General features: G+C 57.8%; 7 protein-coding genes across 7 annotated transcripts; 2 read left to right on the forward strand and 5 right to left on the reverse strand.

The window, feature by feature from the left end:
• Positions 1 to 469: 469 nt before the first annotated feature.
• On the forward strand, positions 470 to 1222 carry KRP23_4784 (uncharacterized protein; the record flags this gene model as incomplete). The annotated part of the gene is made up of 1 exon (XM_067889783.1): positions 470 to 1222. The coding sequence occupies one exon, from the start codon at positions 470 to 472 to the stop codon at positions 1220 to 1222; it is 753 nt and encodes a 250-aa protein (XP_067746386.1).
• A 155-nt stretch (positions 1223 to 1377) lies between these two features.
• On the reverse strand, positions 1378 to 3407 carry KRP23_4785 (Mitogen-activated protein kinase kinase kinase 2; the record flags this gene model as incomplete). Its single annotated transcript, XM_067889784.1, has 4 exons — positions 1378 to 1753; positions 1829 to 2307; positions 2388 to 3078; positions 3157 to 3407. 4 exons carry the CDS (start codon positions 3405 to 3407, stop codon positions 1378 to 1380), a joined length of 1797 nt encoding a protein of 598 aa, XP_067746387.1.
• Positions 3408 to 4400: 993 nt separating this feature from the next.
• On the reverse strand, positions 4401 to 5580 carry KRP23_4786 (Cyclin-dependent kinase D-3; the record flags this gene model as incomplete). Its single annotated transcript, XM_067889785.1, has 2 exons — positions 4401 to 5270; positions 5365 to 5580. The coding sequence occupies 2 exons, from the start codon at positions 5578 to 5580 to the stop codon at positions 4401 to 4403; spliced, it is 1086 nt and encodes a 361-aa protein (XP_067746388.1).
• A 504-nt stretch (positions 5581 to 6084) lies between these two features.
• On the forward strand, positions 6085 to 6510 carry KRP23_4787 (uncharacterized protein; the record flags this gene model as incomplete). The annotated part of the gene is made up of 1 exon (XM_067889786.1): positions 6085 to 6510. The coding sequence occupies one exon, from the start codon at positions 6085 to 6087 to the stop codon at positions 6508 to 6510; it is 426 nt and encodes a 141-aa protein (XP_067746389.1).
• Positions 6511 to 6876: 366 nt separating this feature from the next.
• On the reverse strand, positions 6877 to 7257 carry KRP23_4788 (uncharacterized protein; the record flags this gene model as incomplete). Its single annotated transcript, XM_067889788.1, has 1 exon — positions 6877 to 7257. One exon carries the CDS (start codon positions 7255 to 7257, stop codon positions 6877 to 6879), a length of 381 nt encoding a protein of 126 aa, XP_067746390.1.
• A 1264-nt stretch (positions 7258 to 8521) lies between these two features.
• KRP23_4789 (uncharacterized protein) lies at positions 8522 to 9166 on the reverse strand (the record flags this gene model as incomplete). The annotated part of the gene is made up of 1 exon (XM_067889789.1): positions 8522 to 9166. One exon carries the CDS (start codon positions 9164 to 9166, stop codon positions 8522 to 8524), a length of 645 nt encoding a protein of 214 aa, XP_067746391.1.
• Positions 9167 to 12598: 3432 nt separating this feature from the next.
• Positions 12599 to 13252, reverse strand: KRP23_4790 (uncharacterized protein; the record flags this gene model as incomplete). The annotated part of the gene is made up of 1 exon (XM_067889790.1): positions 12599 to 13252. The coding sequence occupies one exon, from the start codon at positions 13250 to 13252 to the stop codon at positions 12599 to 12601; it is 654 nt and encodes a 217-aa protein (XP_067746392.1).
• Between the last annotated feature and the right edge of the window lie 518 nt (positions 13253 to 13770).

The raw sequence follows: 13770 nt of genomic DNA on the forward strand, positions 1-13770 counted from the left end.
CATGTCGACCAAGACACTGGCGGTTGCTGTCGCTGTCTTCTTCTGCCCACTGCCAACCTCCAGATGTACATTTCAATTTTGAAAGTGCATCCCGTGCATCTTCACGTCTCAACATCAGGCAGAACTCTTGCAAAGCGTCTCGGTGTTATGACGTGTTTGAACCGATCGTGCAAACTTGCGCTAAGCTTAAGATCTACGGCATACACGGTCAACTTTTTCATACGCCATGGCCATACGCTTCTCAGCCTGCGTTTAGGAAACACGTGTGTCTTTGGTCACAGTGCCGCTTGGTCAATCAAAATCGCCCCTAACGTTATAGCGCTTTTGCAAGAACTACAGCATCTTCTCCCATTCTGCAACACTTTCCTCGCATTCGCCCCAACTCCTCACCGCTCCCACTTTGTAGCTCACTACCGCTCTCCATTTGCAACATACAATTCCCAAGTCTACAATAACAACCGCCTGATCAATGCCCGTGCTGCTTGCGTGGCTTGTGGTGCTGAGCGCCTCCGTGCTGACGCTCGAGATCCAGCGCCGCCTGCTGCTCGCGCGCGTGCTAGGCGCCTGCGTGATGCTGCTGGCCTGGGGACGTCTACTGCCGTCGGAGCTGCAGCTCAAGGCCGCGTGCTGCGCCGTCGTGTACCACGGCCTGGCCGAGGGGCTGCGCCAGTGGCAACGCAGATTCCCGTGCGTCTTCGAGCGCCGCAAAGACAAAAAAGTGGTGCTCTGGCTGCTCTTCTGGGCGCGCGTCTTCATCTGGGGCGCCACATTGGGCGGCGTCGCGGTTTTCGCGACCGTAACGACGCCTACGCCGTCCTATTGGCGGCAAGCGGCCGCTTTGGCCTTCTACTACGAGCTGGTGGAGGTGCTGGTGATGCTCTACTTTGCAGATCAAGAGCTGCCCTATCTGTGGCGCAGACGCGTCGGCCATTGGCTGGCAGCGCTGCTCGTGGGGGTTCTGGAGAGTTCCGGACGCCTGGACGGCGTGCTGCGCGGCCCGCTGCTGGCGGGTATGTCGCCACTGGCGCTCGTTGGAGTGCTGCTCATGGCCATGTGGCTGTCCATTGAGATCCCGTGGCATCAGATCGCAGCAGCCAGCGGCCCAAATTTAGTGGAGGACGAAGCGTACGACAAGGAGGAGCCGGTGAGGGAGCCCAGGCGACACGACGGAGGTTTTAGCAGCAGACCAGAACTGTTCGTGCACACAAGCAACTACTTCTGACCGTGAAGCACTGTGAAGACTAAACCCATAGCTGGAGGAGGCCCGAGAAGCCCGAGACGATACAGCGCTCGGAGACTGTGAGAAGTTGCATTTGTATTGCATGACTTTAGTATTTATTCACCTTGATTGCAGACTTCGTGGTTGCACGTTCGCTTTTAGGTGTTACGTGCTGAGTTGGACGCAGAACTGCACCGAGTTTTTGCTGGCCGGGCGCTCAGCGGAGGCAGTCGGATGGTATCCGGGAAAATGTCTTCACCAGAGTCCAAGTTCGTTGGTGCTGTTGGTGCTGTGGCGATCCGTCTCAACCTATTGGGTGAAACTGAGAGGGTTTCGCGATCCTTTCCAGTCTTCAGGTCAAGCAGCCTCGGTAGTCGTCTCGATCTGGCAGACGTTCCTCGTGAAAGGGTTGCAGGCATTTTCGGCCCCATGATGCTTCCTGCTGCCGAGCTCATGGACGGAGGTTTGGCGTTTGTGTCCTGGTTGGTGATCGTCGAAGCGATTGGTTTCTTCATCGCCCCAAGCGGCTTCAATCTACGCAAATTTCAAGCAAATGGAACCCGTGAGCAAGTTTGGCACGTGACAACGAACCACCCCGTCGCTTCTTACCTGGGAGTTCGAGGCAGCCGAAGTTTCGCTGGAGATCTTGTTTGAGGGGACCCCAACACGTTCTCTCGGACGAGCTGAAGTGCTGGTGGTTGTGGTATCCTCTTATTGTCCTCTCGCAGTGACGTCCGCGGGGACAAAGGTTTCAAGTAGACAGCCTTGAGTCTGCTGGGGCTTTCCATATGCGAATGCGTCGATGAATCCTCGTGTGGCTCTGGCTCTGGGGCCAAATCGTTTCCAGCCTTCGTGGCCTTCATGTTCGGTGTAGAGGGCAATGAGTGCGAACTTTGCTGATTGCATGCCGCAGCCACGCTGTTGACTTTTGTGTCTCCAAGACGCTTGATCCGGTGTTTTGACGTTCTCGCTTTCGATTTGCACAAGTTTTCAGCAGCAATTTGGACAAACGGATGAGCAAGAAGCTGCTTGATAGTTGCGCGGTGCTCTGGATTTCGCTGTAAGCAGAGCTTGAGGAATGAAGCAGTCTATTGGACAGAGATGCAAAACACACATAAACATTCATTGCTCGGACACGGCACAAGACAAACAGCAGTACTCGACGTACCTCTTCCGGAACATCGGCTGGAATAGTCGGCGTGTGATCACTTGACACGATCTGGTACATGGCTGTGAGCGGGTTGCTGTACTGCTGCCAAGGTGAGTGCCCTGTGATCATTTCAAGCACCGCACAACCGAGGCTCCACACATCAGCACGGAACCACCGCTCGTGATTGCCGCCATCCTCCATATTCTGTTGACGGATCACCTCAGGCGCCATCCAGTGGGGAGTACCCTTCAGCCCTCCGACGAGCGAAACGCAGCCGACGACTTTAAAAGTACCGAAGTCACCCAGCTTGATGTCACCACCAGAGCCATCATCGGGTGCGGTGAGAAGGATATTCGCACACTTGATATCACGATGCGCAATTCCGTTTTGATGGAGATACTGCAGAGCTTCGCATAGCTGGCGGGTATACCGCTTCGTGAGCGTCAAGGGTAGCGCCCCAGAACGGGACAAACGAGAGCTTAGCGAACCACCTGGTGCAAACTCCATATAAATCCGCAGTTCGCTCTGCTTCTTCTCGGTCGCCTGCAGATAGCGCACCAAATGTCGGTGTCGCACCCGCTTCATGGTTTTCACCTCTCTCTTAACAGCTTCAACTGCTGCAGGTGACAGCTCGCGCGTCCAAATGACCTTCACAGCCACGTCTCGCCCGGTCTTCGTCTCCTCGCAGCGATAGATAGAACCTTGCGCGCTGTCCATTCCCAACACTTTTGTGAGCCTCAACGACACCAGACAGCAACCACACAAAGCTCCAAGTGCTGCTTCCTACCCCTGCCCGATCTTCTCCTTGCGCACCCACTTCTTGGTCTTCGTCTCGGGGCTGTGGGCACTGGAGCTCGAAGAGCTCTTGGCACTGGGGGCAGGCGATGCTGCCCCGGACACCCAGCTATTGCAGCTACTACTACCACTCGGCGAATGCTCCGGAGATGGCGGGAACATGAGCGAGTACTCGTCCTGCGGGAAGTCAAGGGCGAGGCCACTTCGATTGCAGTTCGACGCCATTGCCAATGCGTCTTTCATGTTGACAGATGAGAGGAGGCAGACCAGCTATGAACAAACAGGCAGAAACTCGCAGGTCACAACAGAAACCACACGTAGGCACTAAATATACCGTTCGCTATCTTCCCAAACCAAGTCTTGCAAGTGCTGCAACCTCCGGTCGAAATAGCTTTTCGTCTACAGGATGTCGATCACCGAAACGTGGGTTTAAGATACAAATACTGTTGTGTATCGTATAAGTACGAATTCATAGGCCTCAGGTTTTTGTGGTCCTCATTGGCAGAGCACCAGCGACCATGGCCAAGGTACGATGCGGAATGGGCTCGTCTCGGCGGCGTGTGCGTGCAGCAAGGAGGCAGCAGGGGAGCGATGTTGCATTACCCTCCTGTTAACCTGCGTTTCCTCTTGCTTTCGCCGTCTCTCGTGTCGAATTGCACGCCGGACTCGCCGAGTTATGACGTTTCAAACAGTATGACACTGAAGTCCTGACCTGTCGCTCTATTGCTCCTTCCTCGCAGGGAAAAGCCAAGAACGTGGTGATTAAGATGCTGAGTGCGGCAGGCACTGGGTGCGTCCAGTTCTGCGTGTTTTCGCCTCTTGAGTGGCGTCTTCTGACTCGTCCGGGATATTTCGTTGTCTGATCCCACAGGTTCTTCTACACTACGACCAAGAACCCGCGCAACGTCACGAGGAAGCTCTCGCTCCGCAAGGTAGGGAAGGCAGCCATTTACCCAACGGTGTTGGCGCTCTTATTGACGGGATCATTGCGTCTTTTTGCTGCAGTACGACCCGATTGTCCGGCAGCACGTGATTTTTAACGAGGCCAAGATCAAGAAGGGATAAGGTGCAGTGGCGTCGGTCGTCCTGCGCGTCTCGGTTAGAGTTAGCAACGCACTATGAGAGATCGCGCGTGTCCACTACGGTCGCTTTAGAGATTGGACCTGCTTGTGGGTCGCTTAACGGCAATACGCATCCTTGCTTGTGACACTGACACGCCTTGCTTACATGTTTTGTCTACAAAAGCCGTCGGCCTTTGATCATAAAGGTATGGCTAGAATCTTCCGCGACGATGACGTCCGTGCCGTCGATGACAGGGGGCTCGACACGGTCAGGGGCATCCACGATGATCAGATCAGCAGGGGCTGCTGGCTCGGGCTTCTCGCTGAAGAACTCGTGCTGGAGCGCCTTGCGCACTGAGATGCGCTTCTTCGGGTTGAGCTGCAGCATTTGAGCCAACAGGTCGACGCCCGCTGGCGACAGCATCGAGAACTGCCCAGCCAGCGGCGTAGGGTTCGTGTCCTTGAATCGGAGGAAGAAGGGCAACTGGCTCGCCTCCTCCCATCCGTTCTCGGCCGGTGAGCCCAATGCAGCGAAGATCTTGCTGAGCTGGTCAATATCCGAGGACCCGTCGGCCAGTGGCCGTCGCAGCAACATCTCAGCAAAGATGCATCCGACCGACCACATGTCCACTTCAAAGCCATACCTCTCTTCGCCAAAAAAGATCTCGGGCGCTCGGTACGCTCTCGTCACGACCTGCACCGACCTCTTGGGCCTCTTCTTCTCCGCGGATGCATCGTCCACATCCGTATCTCCATCCTCCTCCTCGCTCTCCTTCTCGATCACCGTCGCCATGCCGAAATCTGTGATCTTGGCGCAGTGCTGCGTCTTGGACAGCAACAGGTTGTTGGGCTTCAAATCACGGTGCAAAATTCCGCGAGAGTGGAGCTCCTCGACGCCCTGCAGCAGCATCTTCAAGTGCGCCCTGACCTGCGCCACGTTGAGCTGCGGGACGCTCTCCGTGGCGCCAATCAGCGTCTCCAGATCGCTGTCCATGAACTCCATAACCAGAAACAGCTTGTCCTTGACCTCCACGGCCTCCAGCAGCTACAATTCGCGCCCCGAAGCCGCAAAAAGTCAGCTACAAGCAGCCCAGTCACCTGGAAAGCCATAAACCAATTGGTGCCAGTTGGCAACGCACCTGCACCACGTGCTTGGCGCCTTGACACAGGGCGAGGACGTCGGCCTCGTGGCGCCCCGCCGCCAGCGGCCCCAGCACCTTTTTGATGGCCACGCGCGCCCGGGAGTCGGCGTGATACCCTAGGTACACGGTGCCGTAGGTGCCGCGCCCGATCTCTGCGTGCTTCTCGTATGCGCCCAGACGCTTCCGCGCGCCGCTGCCCATCCGGCGCTTCATCGTGCCTTTGGTCGTCTGCTGTCAGCGCGTTTCGTCATGTACTGGGATTACCCTGCTAGGTGCGTCCCACCGTCGCATATCCCCGTCCCAGAAGCAAAAGATATATCCGATTCCCTTGAATATTGCATGCGTGCATTCCGTCGATACAGTTATTTTTACTGTCTAAACTGAATTTACCTTCAATAACTTAATGACATTTAGATGTTGCAGTGCGGCAACGAATTCGGTAGTCGTACAACGCCCAAATGCGGCCCAGCCATCGGAGCCAGTACGGGCGTCGACAGAAGGGGGCAGGGGCAGGTGGCGGTCGTTTAGTGACGGGCCTTTGTGTCTGAGTATGGCGCCCGAAAAGGAGCGAGAACGAGAGCGACGAGAGGGAAAGAGAGTGCGCGCTCCCGTTCCGTTCTTGGCTCTTGGGTTTCTGCCATTCTTGTTCGCCCTCGCCCCCCACCGCAAGCCAAGCCCCCGAGGCCTCGACGCCCCGGACTCTCTCCCCACACAAACATGAAGGCGACCAAGTGCGTGCGGTGGTCCACCGTGACCGTGTACGAGTTCGGCGTGGCGCTAGGCGGCAGTGCCGTGCCCCGCCGCGGGGGCCCGTCCATCGGCCTGGCGCGCGAGCCGCAGCAGGTCTGGAGCACGACGCTGGACAAGGTGCGGCACTGCGGGGACCTGGCGCTCACCAAGCCTGGCTCCTCCTGCTCTGCCGCCGACGCCGAGCTCAAGGAGAGCGCCGAATGCAGACAGCAGCGCAAACGCCGCGTACAACGCGCCCGCCGCGTACGTTGGCTCAAGCCGCTGGAGCGCATCACGATGCTGACCAAGGCCGGCTGTAGCGAGGAGCGCATCTACCGCATGATGATGGAGAGCTCGGATATCGCCATGTCCAGGAGGCTCTGCGTCTCGATGCAGCGGCAAGTGGCCGCATGAAGGACGAGGCGCAAGTTCTGGCGCCTAGCGAGCCGAATAGACGCAAACCCAGTAGAGTAAGGATGAATGAACGACTATTTACCAAGTACGGAGGTCTTGTTGGTATCGCTGGGCATCGGTTCGTATTGTTATCGCCACAGTGAGACTCGTTCAAAGCCACCAGGATGTTGCTCAAGCTGCAGCACTCGGTGAGTTGGCAGCCTGGCAGTCATTTCCTTCGCGGCAACATGCCAACGTAACTAGTCATTACACGTCCGCCGCAAGCGCTCGCTCACTAAATTCTCATAAATTATCTTGTACAATACGGTCTTCGCCTCTGCTCGTCGGTTCGATCCGTGTCGGCCTTCATCTTCTGTGGGCGACAACTCACGCCGCGCACTGGAGCGAAGCCACGCGCAGACTCAGACGCCGCGACTGGGCGATGCTGGACGATTCCATGAGCATGCGGTAGATGCGCTCCTCGCTGTAGCCGGCCTTCTCCAGCATCACGATGCGCTCCAGCGGCTTGAGCCAGCGCACGCGTCTCCGATGCCGATGCGCCTGCCTGCTCTGCGCCTGTAGTCGAAGCGCTGCCTCCTCCGTCGCCAACTCGCGCTGCGCCGCGTCCACGGACGTGCTCCACACGCTTTGGGGGGCGCCCGTGAGCCCCACCGCCGGCCCGCCGCGTCGAGGCACGGCGCTGCCGCCCATGCCCACTGGGAACTCGTACACCGTGACGGTCGACCAGCGCACGCTCTTGGTCGCCATGGCTGCGGGCGGGTGGATCTGGAAGCGGGAAGTGGAGAAAGCCCAGAAGGCGCCCAAGCCGAGGGTTCCAGCGTCCCCCACCCGCCCGCCGCTTGCTGCCTGCCACCCGCTGGCTTGCGTTCACTCGCCACTACCTCGCGCCGCCATGCGATGATTTGGTGGATCCCGTCCGCCGCCGTCCCCTTACAAACGCCAAGTGCGCGACCTGTGTGCCAGTCAGAGCGCGGTTCAACGTCGTCCACTGCCGCGTCCGCCCGCCAGCGGACGTATCGCGTAATCTGAATATCCGGCGCAGAGCCGTGACGAGCACGGCAAATGGCTTCAAGACAGCGACACCGCCGAGCGCGCGCTTCACCCAGCACGGGCTGCATTGGGCTGCATGCCTTGCTGCATACCTTACTGCATCGGTCTGCCCTGCGGTGTGCAGCAGACCCTTGGCCGTTTTCAGTCATGGTGTCGATGGGGCCAACAGATCCCGTCCAGAAGCAGCATGATGCCAGCTGGCGACGCGCTCGAAAAGCTCGGGGTCAAATGCCGAGATGTGGTGCATAAAATGAAATCACTTGCTGGGCGCGTTGGCTGGCGGCAGCAATCATGCCATGCAGGCTGCATTGCAGCAGCACTACCGGCGTCAACTATTGCTGGCAGTGCCTGTGGAAACCAAGTGTGCTATATGCCCGTCACTCTAACGCCTTCTAGGTCAATATTTCTGCCGAAACGCTGTCCACTCCCTGGAGATAGCGGCCTCCGAACCGAAATTAGAACCCGCCCCCTACTTCAAGCGACATACTTGTACTAAAATGCAGGCAGGCCAGTGCGAAGCGTCCTCGCGCGAGCAAGATCCTCGCTGCAAGTACGTCCGGCCCGATATTCCTGGCTCAATGGACGAATGCCATTTACTGCTGCAGCGAGTGGTGGTGATCTCCGCTTTTGAATAAGGGGGAATAAGGTTCCGGTGGCTGACTGGATACTGGCCCTGGCAGCGACATTACCGACGGACATGTCGTCGTGGCTTCAAATGGGGAACGCGGCACTGGCAGAGACCACGAGATCACCCCCGCTGACAACTCGAATATTTTTCATGCATGCAGCTTGTATTGATAGCGATATCCTATAATAAAGATCAAATAACTTAAGCTCTTCCTCGCTCACACGGCAGTCCGTCGATCAACGCCTTTCCGACGACGCGTTGTAAGTACGCCAAGCACGGGGAATCCGTATCCTGGGTGCGCTGGTGGTCACTTGCTTGGTTACATCGGTCGAGTTACACGTAGTTGACTGGGATCATGTGCGGGTGGTTGAGGAACGAGGTGGAGGGGGAGCACGGGCGCTCCAGCACCGGGCGGGGCGACTCGAGCCTCTGCTGCTGCCGTCGCTGCCTCCTGGCCTCTTTCCTCTCGGCGATGTCCTCCACGAGCGTTCTCCGGCGCGAGCAGTTGATGATGCTCGCTTCCCGGGAGAACCGTAGGATCATGCCATCGCTCACGCCCGCGTTCTCCAGCAACCGCACGCGCTCCTCGGGCGTGAAGCGGTGCACGCCTTCCACGCACTCGGCCATGTGGCCAACCTTCGTGGTCCAAGTGAACTCGGGCTTGTCGCTCAGGCCGATGGACGGACCGCCCTTGCCGGGCACCGAGCTGCCGCCGAGACCCACGCCGAACTCGTGGATGGTGATGGTGGACCAGCGCAGGCGCTTCTTCGTCTTCTCGGGGGACGCCTCGTCCTCGCTCGCGATGGACGCGCTGCGCTGGCGCTTCAAGCGTCGCTCGGGTGAGGCAGGCGCAGTGGCGGTCGAGGTGGCTTCAGTGCGGGTGGAGGAGCTCTTGGGCGTCGCAGAGGGAACCAGGAGCTGCTGGTGGAGGGGGACGTCGTCCCCTTCGTAGACGTCTGCTACGTCTTTGGGTGCCATGGCTTTCTCTGTGGTGGGGTGTGGGGAGAAGGTTGGGGAGCGTTGCTGCTGCTGTGCTTTGCTTGGTGGTCGGTCCGCGCTTCGGGTTGTGCTGCTTCGCTGCGCCGCTGGCTGTTTTGACTCTGGTTTGTTTTGGGATGTGACTCCCTTGTATCTGGTGCAGTGGACGGCGGGCGGACGTCACGCCCGTCTGATGCGCACTTGACTGCAATTCGCCCGGTTTTCGTCCGCCGAGCGGACCGAACCCCAATCACCGTCCGCTCTGGCGCCGCCAACCAGCACACCACCATCGGGACTCGCGACAGCGACTGACTAACAGCCCACACAGCACGAGGACTGCAGACACTACAGTACCAGCTAGTCTGCAAGGCGGAGACGCTCGCTGCTTGCAGCATTGGCAGCGACCTGGCGCGCTAACTGCTCACTCGCTGATGTGTATGTCCGCTTGGGTCCCGCCTAGTGCAATGGGTACAGCGTACCAGTTCGCTGGTCGTGTCTTTGTGGAGCAGGTAGTAGCAGCCTTGCAGTCAGCGCGGACTGCGGATGGCACTGGGCATCGAGGCAATGCATGGCTCACTGCTGCTTCAAAGTATAGTAGTTGCCGCCCGCCGCGTTAGCTGTCCACTGGATTGGTCGACCGGCTGTCTCGCTCGTTGTGAGCACCGCGAGTCATTGACCTGAACTGTCTTTTTGAGCGGGTCCAATCGTGAGATCGGTGAAATGCCGCAGCTTGGCGTTCGCCACTCGCGCGTCTTTCGGGCGGTTAGTTACACACGAAGCAACTTTGCCTCTCGCCTCTCGTCCGCCGGACTGGACGCTACACCGCAACCTGCACTGCAATGCAGACTCGTTACTGACTTTAGTTTGGGGTCTTAGTCGGGGCCAGTGCCTCCGCTCGTGGGGGCTGCACACACGCGCAACTGTCCACAGCGGATACTTTCACTCAACGCAAGCTAGTCTGGACGCCAGAACGACCAACATGTACGCGCAGTGTGCGTGCGAGGCCAGATACTTTTCCGACATCCGACAAGACGAGCTGCTGTCGCACATCGTTGTCTGTCATCGACACGAATGAAACGCGGCCGGTCCACATGAATGGAGTTGTCGGTTCAAAGAGTACCTGAGGCACAATATGCTGCGGCATTTTGCAAGCGAGCTCTAGCTGGCTGAACAGGTGATGCATGCTAGCGGGGACGCAACACCGGCGAGCAACAGTATTTTGGGTATATTGGATTTCATTATCTTGACAGCAGCAGTATTTTGGGGGGGGAAGGTCTATTGAGAACATTTGTGTCATGTCCCTATTCTGAAGATTTGGCTGTGACGCGTGCACACTTGATTACAATAAGGCGTGATTGTCTCACAGCTGCTTAAAGTTTTGTGGTTTGACTTCAAGTACGTGTTATCGGAGACTAATTCACAAGCAGCCTGCTTGAAGCAGGTCCTGTATCTCTCCCGTTAGACGTCGGCAGCAATTTAGTGTATCTACATGCCCAACGAGTCGGTATTCATGCCTGTATACCAGAAAATTGAGCTCATTTGCGTATTAGGAGTCGAAAAATTGGAATGAATAACTTTAAATGTTAGTTTTGGGTATTGTGAACAAGTAGCGTAGCGAAAAATCGGGGATAGCAATGCAACATGGGCTTGATAAACCCTTGCTTTAGCTGTTGTGTTCGTGTGGGCACAGTGGATTCATCACAGACATACATTTATTTGCTGCAGCAACCGTACCACGGACACGGACAAGAACAAATTATTGTTCATTGTCGACCCATGGGGCCCATCGCGAGGAAATTTGACCCTCAAGATGACCCTGAAGTGCGCCTTCTATTGATGCGGTCAATGTTCACGATAATATGGGCTTGAAGTCGAGCTGCACAACGATATTTTACTATTTGTGGTACCCAAGGGTCCATTGGACCCTGCGACGTGTGCCGTGCTAGTGTTTGTAAGTGGACGAGAGGCGGTGAGGTGGGCGAAGAGGAGAATCAAAGAAGACGAAGAGAACGCTGGCGTGAATTTTGAGCGCGGTGAAGCAGTGTAACCTCTGCCGTCGTGCCTGGTCAAACGTGCTTGCTTTGTGTCTGTCTGCATTGCAGGCGTAGCCAGTATTGGATGCTACGTTGGACGCGCATGTACGAATGGCTACAAAAGAATACATGTAGCAAGCGGCGAGCGCGCAGTTAGCCGACGTGACTAAGCTGGTGGCCCGCATATCTACACATCGCATCGCAATTGCAGTTCGAAACCACCATGTGGGCGGAGCAAAGCAGGAGGCGCTTGAAGACGTTTCGGAGTGCAGCCTGCACTGTGCAGGATAGAGCGCGTGAGAGGCACCACCGCCGTGGTTGTCCAGCCCAACCCAGGCACACACCGCCGTCAAGCTCAAGCTCGGAATTGTGCTTCGCGGCTGGAGCTCGAGGCCAGTGCGTGCACCGCCGTACCAGAGCTCTGGCCATCCAAAGCGCTTTTGTGGTCCACTTTGTGTACGTCAGTGGGATCGCCGCGAGCAGGCGAAAGTCTCCGGTCGCGTCTGCCCCGTTCAGCGCGGACGACGCACCGAAGACTAAACGACTGATGCATCGTGCCATTGCGCTTGGAACCGCTGCGGTCGAGTAGCTGTTAAACTGCAGGATCTGAATGGCAGTGCAAGAGCGCGAGATCGGGATGGGGCTGGGGCTGACAGCGAATGGCGATACCTCCAGCAACGCTGCCGTGAGAAGATCCTGGGCCGTGTCCCTGGAGTTCAGCGAGCAAGCACTGCAGACTCGAAGGTGCCTTCTCTCTTCTGCACTTTTCATTTTCAACTGCGTTTCCTGCTGCCTTGATGCAGAAGCCAAGCTATTGTCATCACCTCCCCTGGGAAGACTCCTGCTGCGTTGTCCATCGCCGCTGGAGGTTTGTGGTTGCTTGGATGATTGGCTGTTCGGATGTTGGTTGTTCCGATCTGTTGGTCAGAAGCTCTTGGTATGACGAGAGGCGCTGTATTCATTGACTAGCTTTGTCCAAGCCAGTTGTGGTTGCGTGGAGAGGTTTCGCCCAAGCAACCTTAAAAAGACCTCAGATCTCCTCGCAAAAGCAAGCAAGACAATGGATAAACTCAGCAGTTTCGTTGCATTGATCAATTGTATAAAAATGGTAGGGCGTGGACGCCCCTGATTGCATGTGCACTTCGTACACTGGGAGCACAGACAGCTATCTGCAGCCCGTGGTCCCGGCCGTCGCACCCTATTTGCTCGACTTTCTACTCGTTACTGGTGTCTCTCGGCTGGCAGAGCGCCAGCGCCGTCGTAGAACCTCAGTTCTTGTACATGTCATCTCGAATAATTTAAAACCTTCGGGCCCGGCAGAATACGCTGCAGCGGAGCAGTGAAAGATAGAGGCAGCGAGCCAGAATGCCGGTGGTCCTGCTCGCGAGCGGCACCACAACTACACGTAGTTGACCGGGATCATGCGTGGCCGCCGCAAATAGACAGCGCACGGACGCTGCAGCATCGCCTGATCTGCGCTGCGCTTGCGGGGCGAGTCCTTGTCCTTGCCCTCCTCCTCTTCCTCCTCTTCGGTCTCCTCGTCATCGTCCCAGCTGGTCGTTGAACGGCGGCGCGAGCCCAGGATGATGTTGGTCTCCCGCGCGTGGCGCGTGATGATGCCATCCGGGATCCCGGCGGCCTGCAGCAGGCGGATGCGCTGGTTGGGCGAGAAGCGATGCACGCCCTCGACGCGCTCGGCCATCTCGCCCACCTTGGTCGTCCACGTGAACTCGGGCGTCTGCGCGAGGCCGATGGACGGGCCGCCCTTGTTGGACACGGCGCTGCCTCCCAGCCCGACGCCGAACTCGTGCACGGTGATGGTGGACCAGCTCACGCACTTCTTGGCGGCGGTGGAGGATGGGCTGCTGCAGCTACTGGCACTAGTGCTGCTGTAGTCTTCCTCTTCAGTTGAAGAAGGCTCGGGCTCCTCGGCCATGGCCTGGTCGAGGCTGGCCGGAGCACCGGCAAGCTGGTCACGTGCTGCTGGTGTTGTAGGGTGCAGTTGCTGGCGGAGGCTGCCGGTTCGTGGCGCGCAGCTCGGAGGAGAATTCATTGCTCGCTGCCACTGGGTGGGTGGGTGCGACGCACTTGCGCTGCTGCGGACGGAATGACGGAATGAGCGACGTTGGGTAGATGCGGACCGCCCGGGCTCCACGAAAGGCTCTCTCACATTCCGAGGGCGGCGTGCGTCCGCTACTCGTCCGCTACTCGTCCGCCTGAGTCGCGAGGTTCTAGCGGACGGAGGCGAGGTTTTACTCGAAAGGGCGTCAGTCGGTACGGACGAATTTCAGCGATGTGGATCGGTACAGTGTACCCGGCACGTCGGATGGTGGCGATAGTGAATCGCTGCGACCACCGACCGCGACTGTCGCACAGACGTCGCGAACGCCAAGAAGAGCAGAAACACGCACGCACGGCGCCGCGGTCTCGCTCACCTTGTCTGCACCGGTGCGGATGGCTGCAGCAGATGGAAGACGTCGTCGACACCGACAGCCATGAGGCAGTTTGCCAGCTCGAGGCGTTTAGACTGCTGGAAGTCGCAGCTGAAACATGCCGGACTGCCATCCTCGA

The sequence above is a fragment of the Phytophthora ramorum genome, assembly GCF_020800215.1.
Source record: "Phytophthora ramorum isolate Pr-102 chromosome Unknown Phyram_PR-102_s0004, whole genome shotgun sequence".
In the NCBI taxonomy this organism is placed as follows: Eukaryota; Oomycota; class Peronosporomycetes; order Peronosporales; family Peronosporaceae; genus Phytophthora; species Phytophthora ramorum.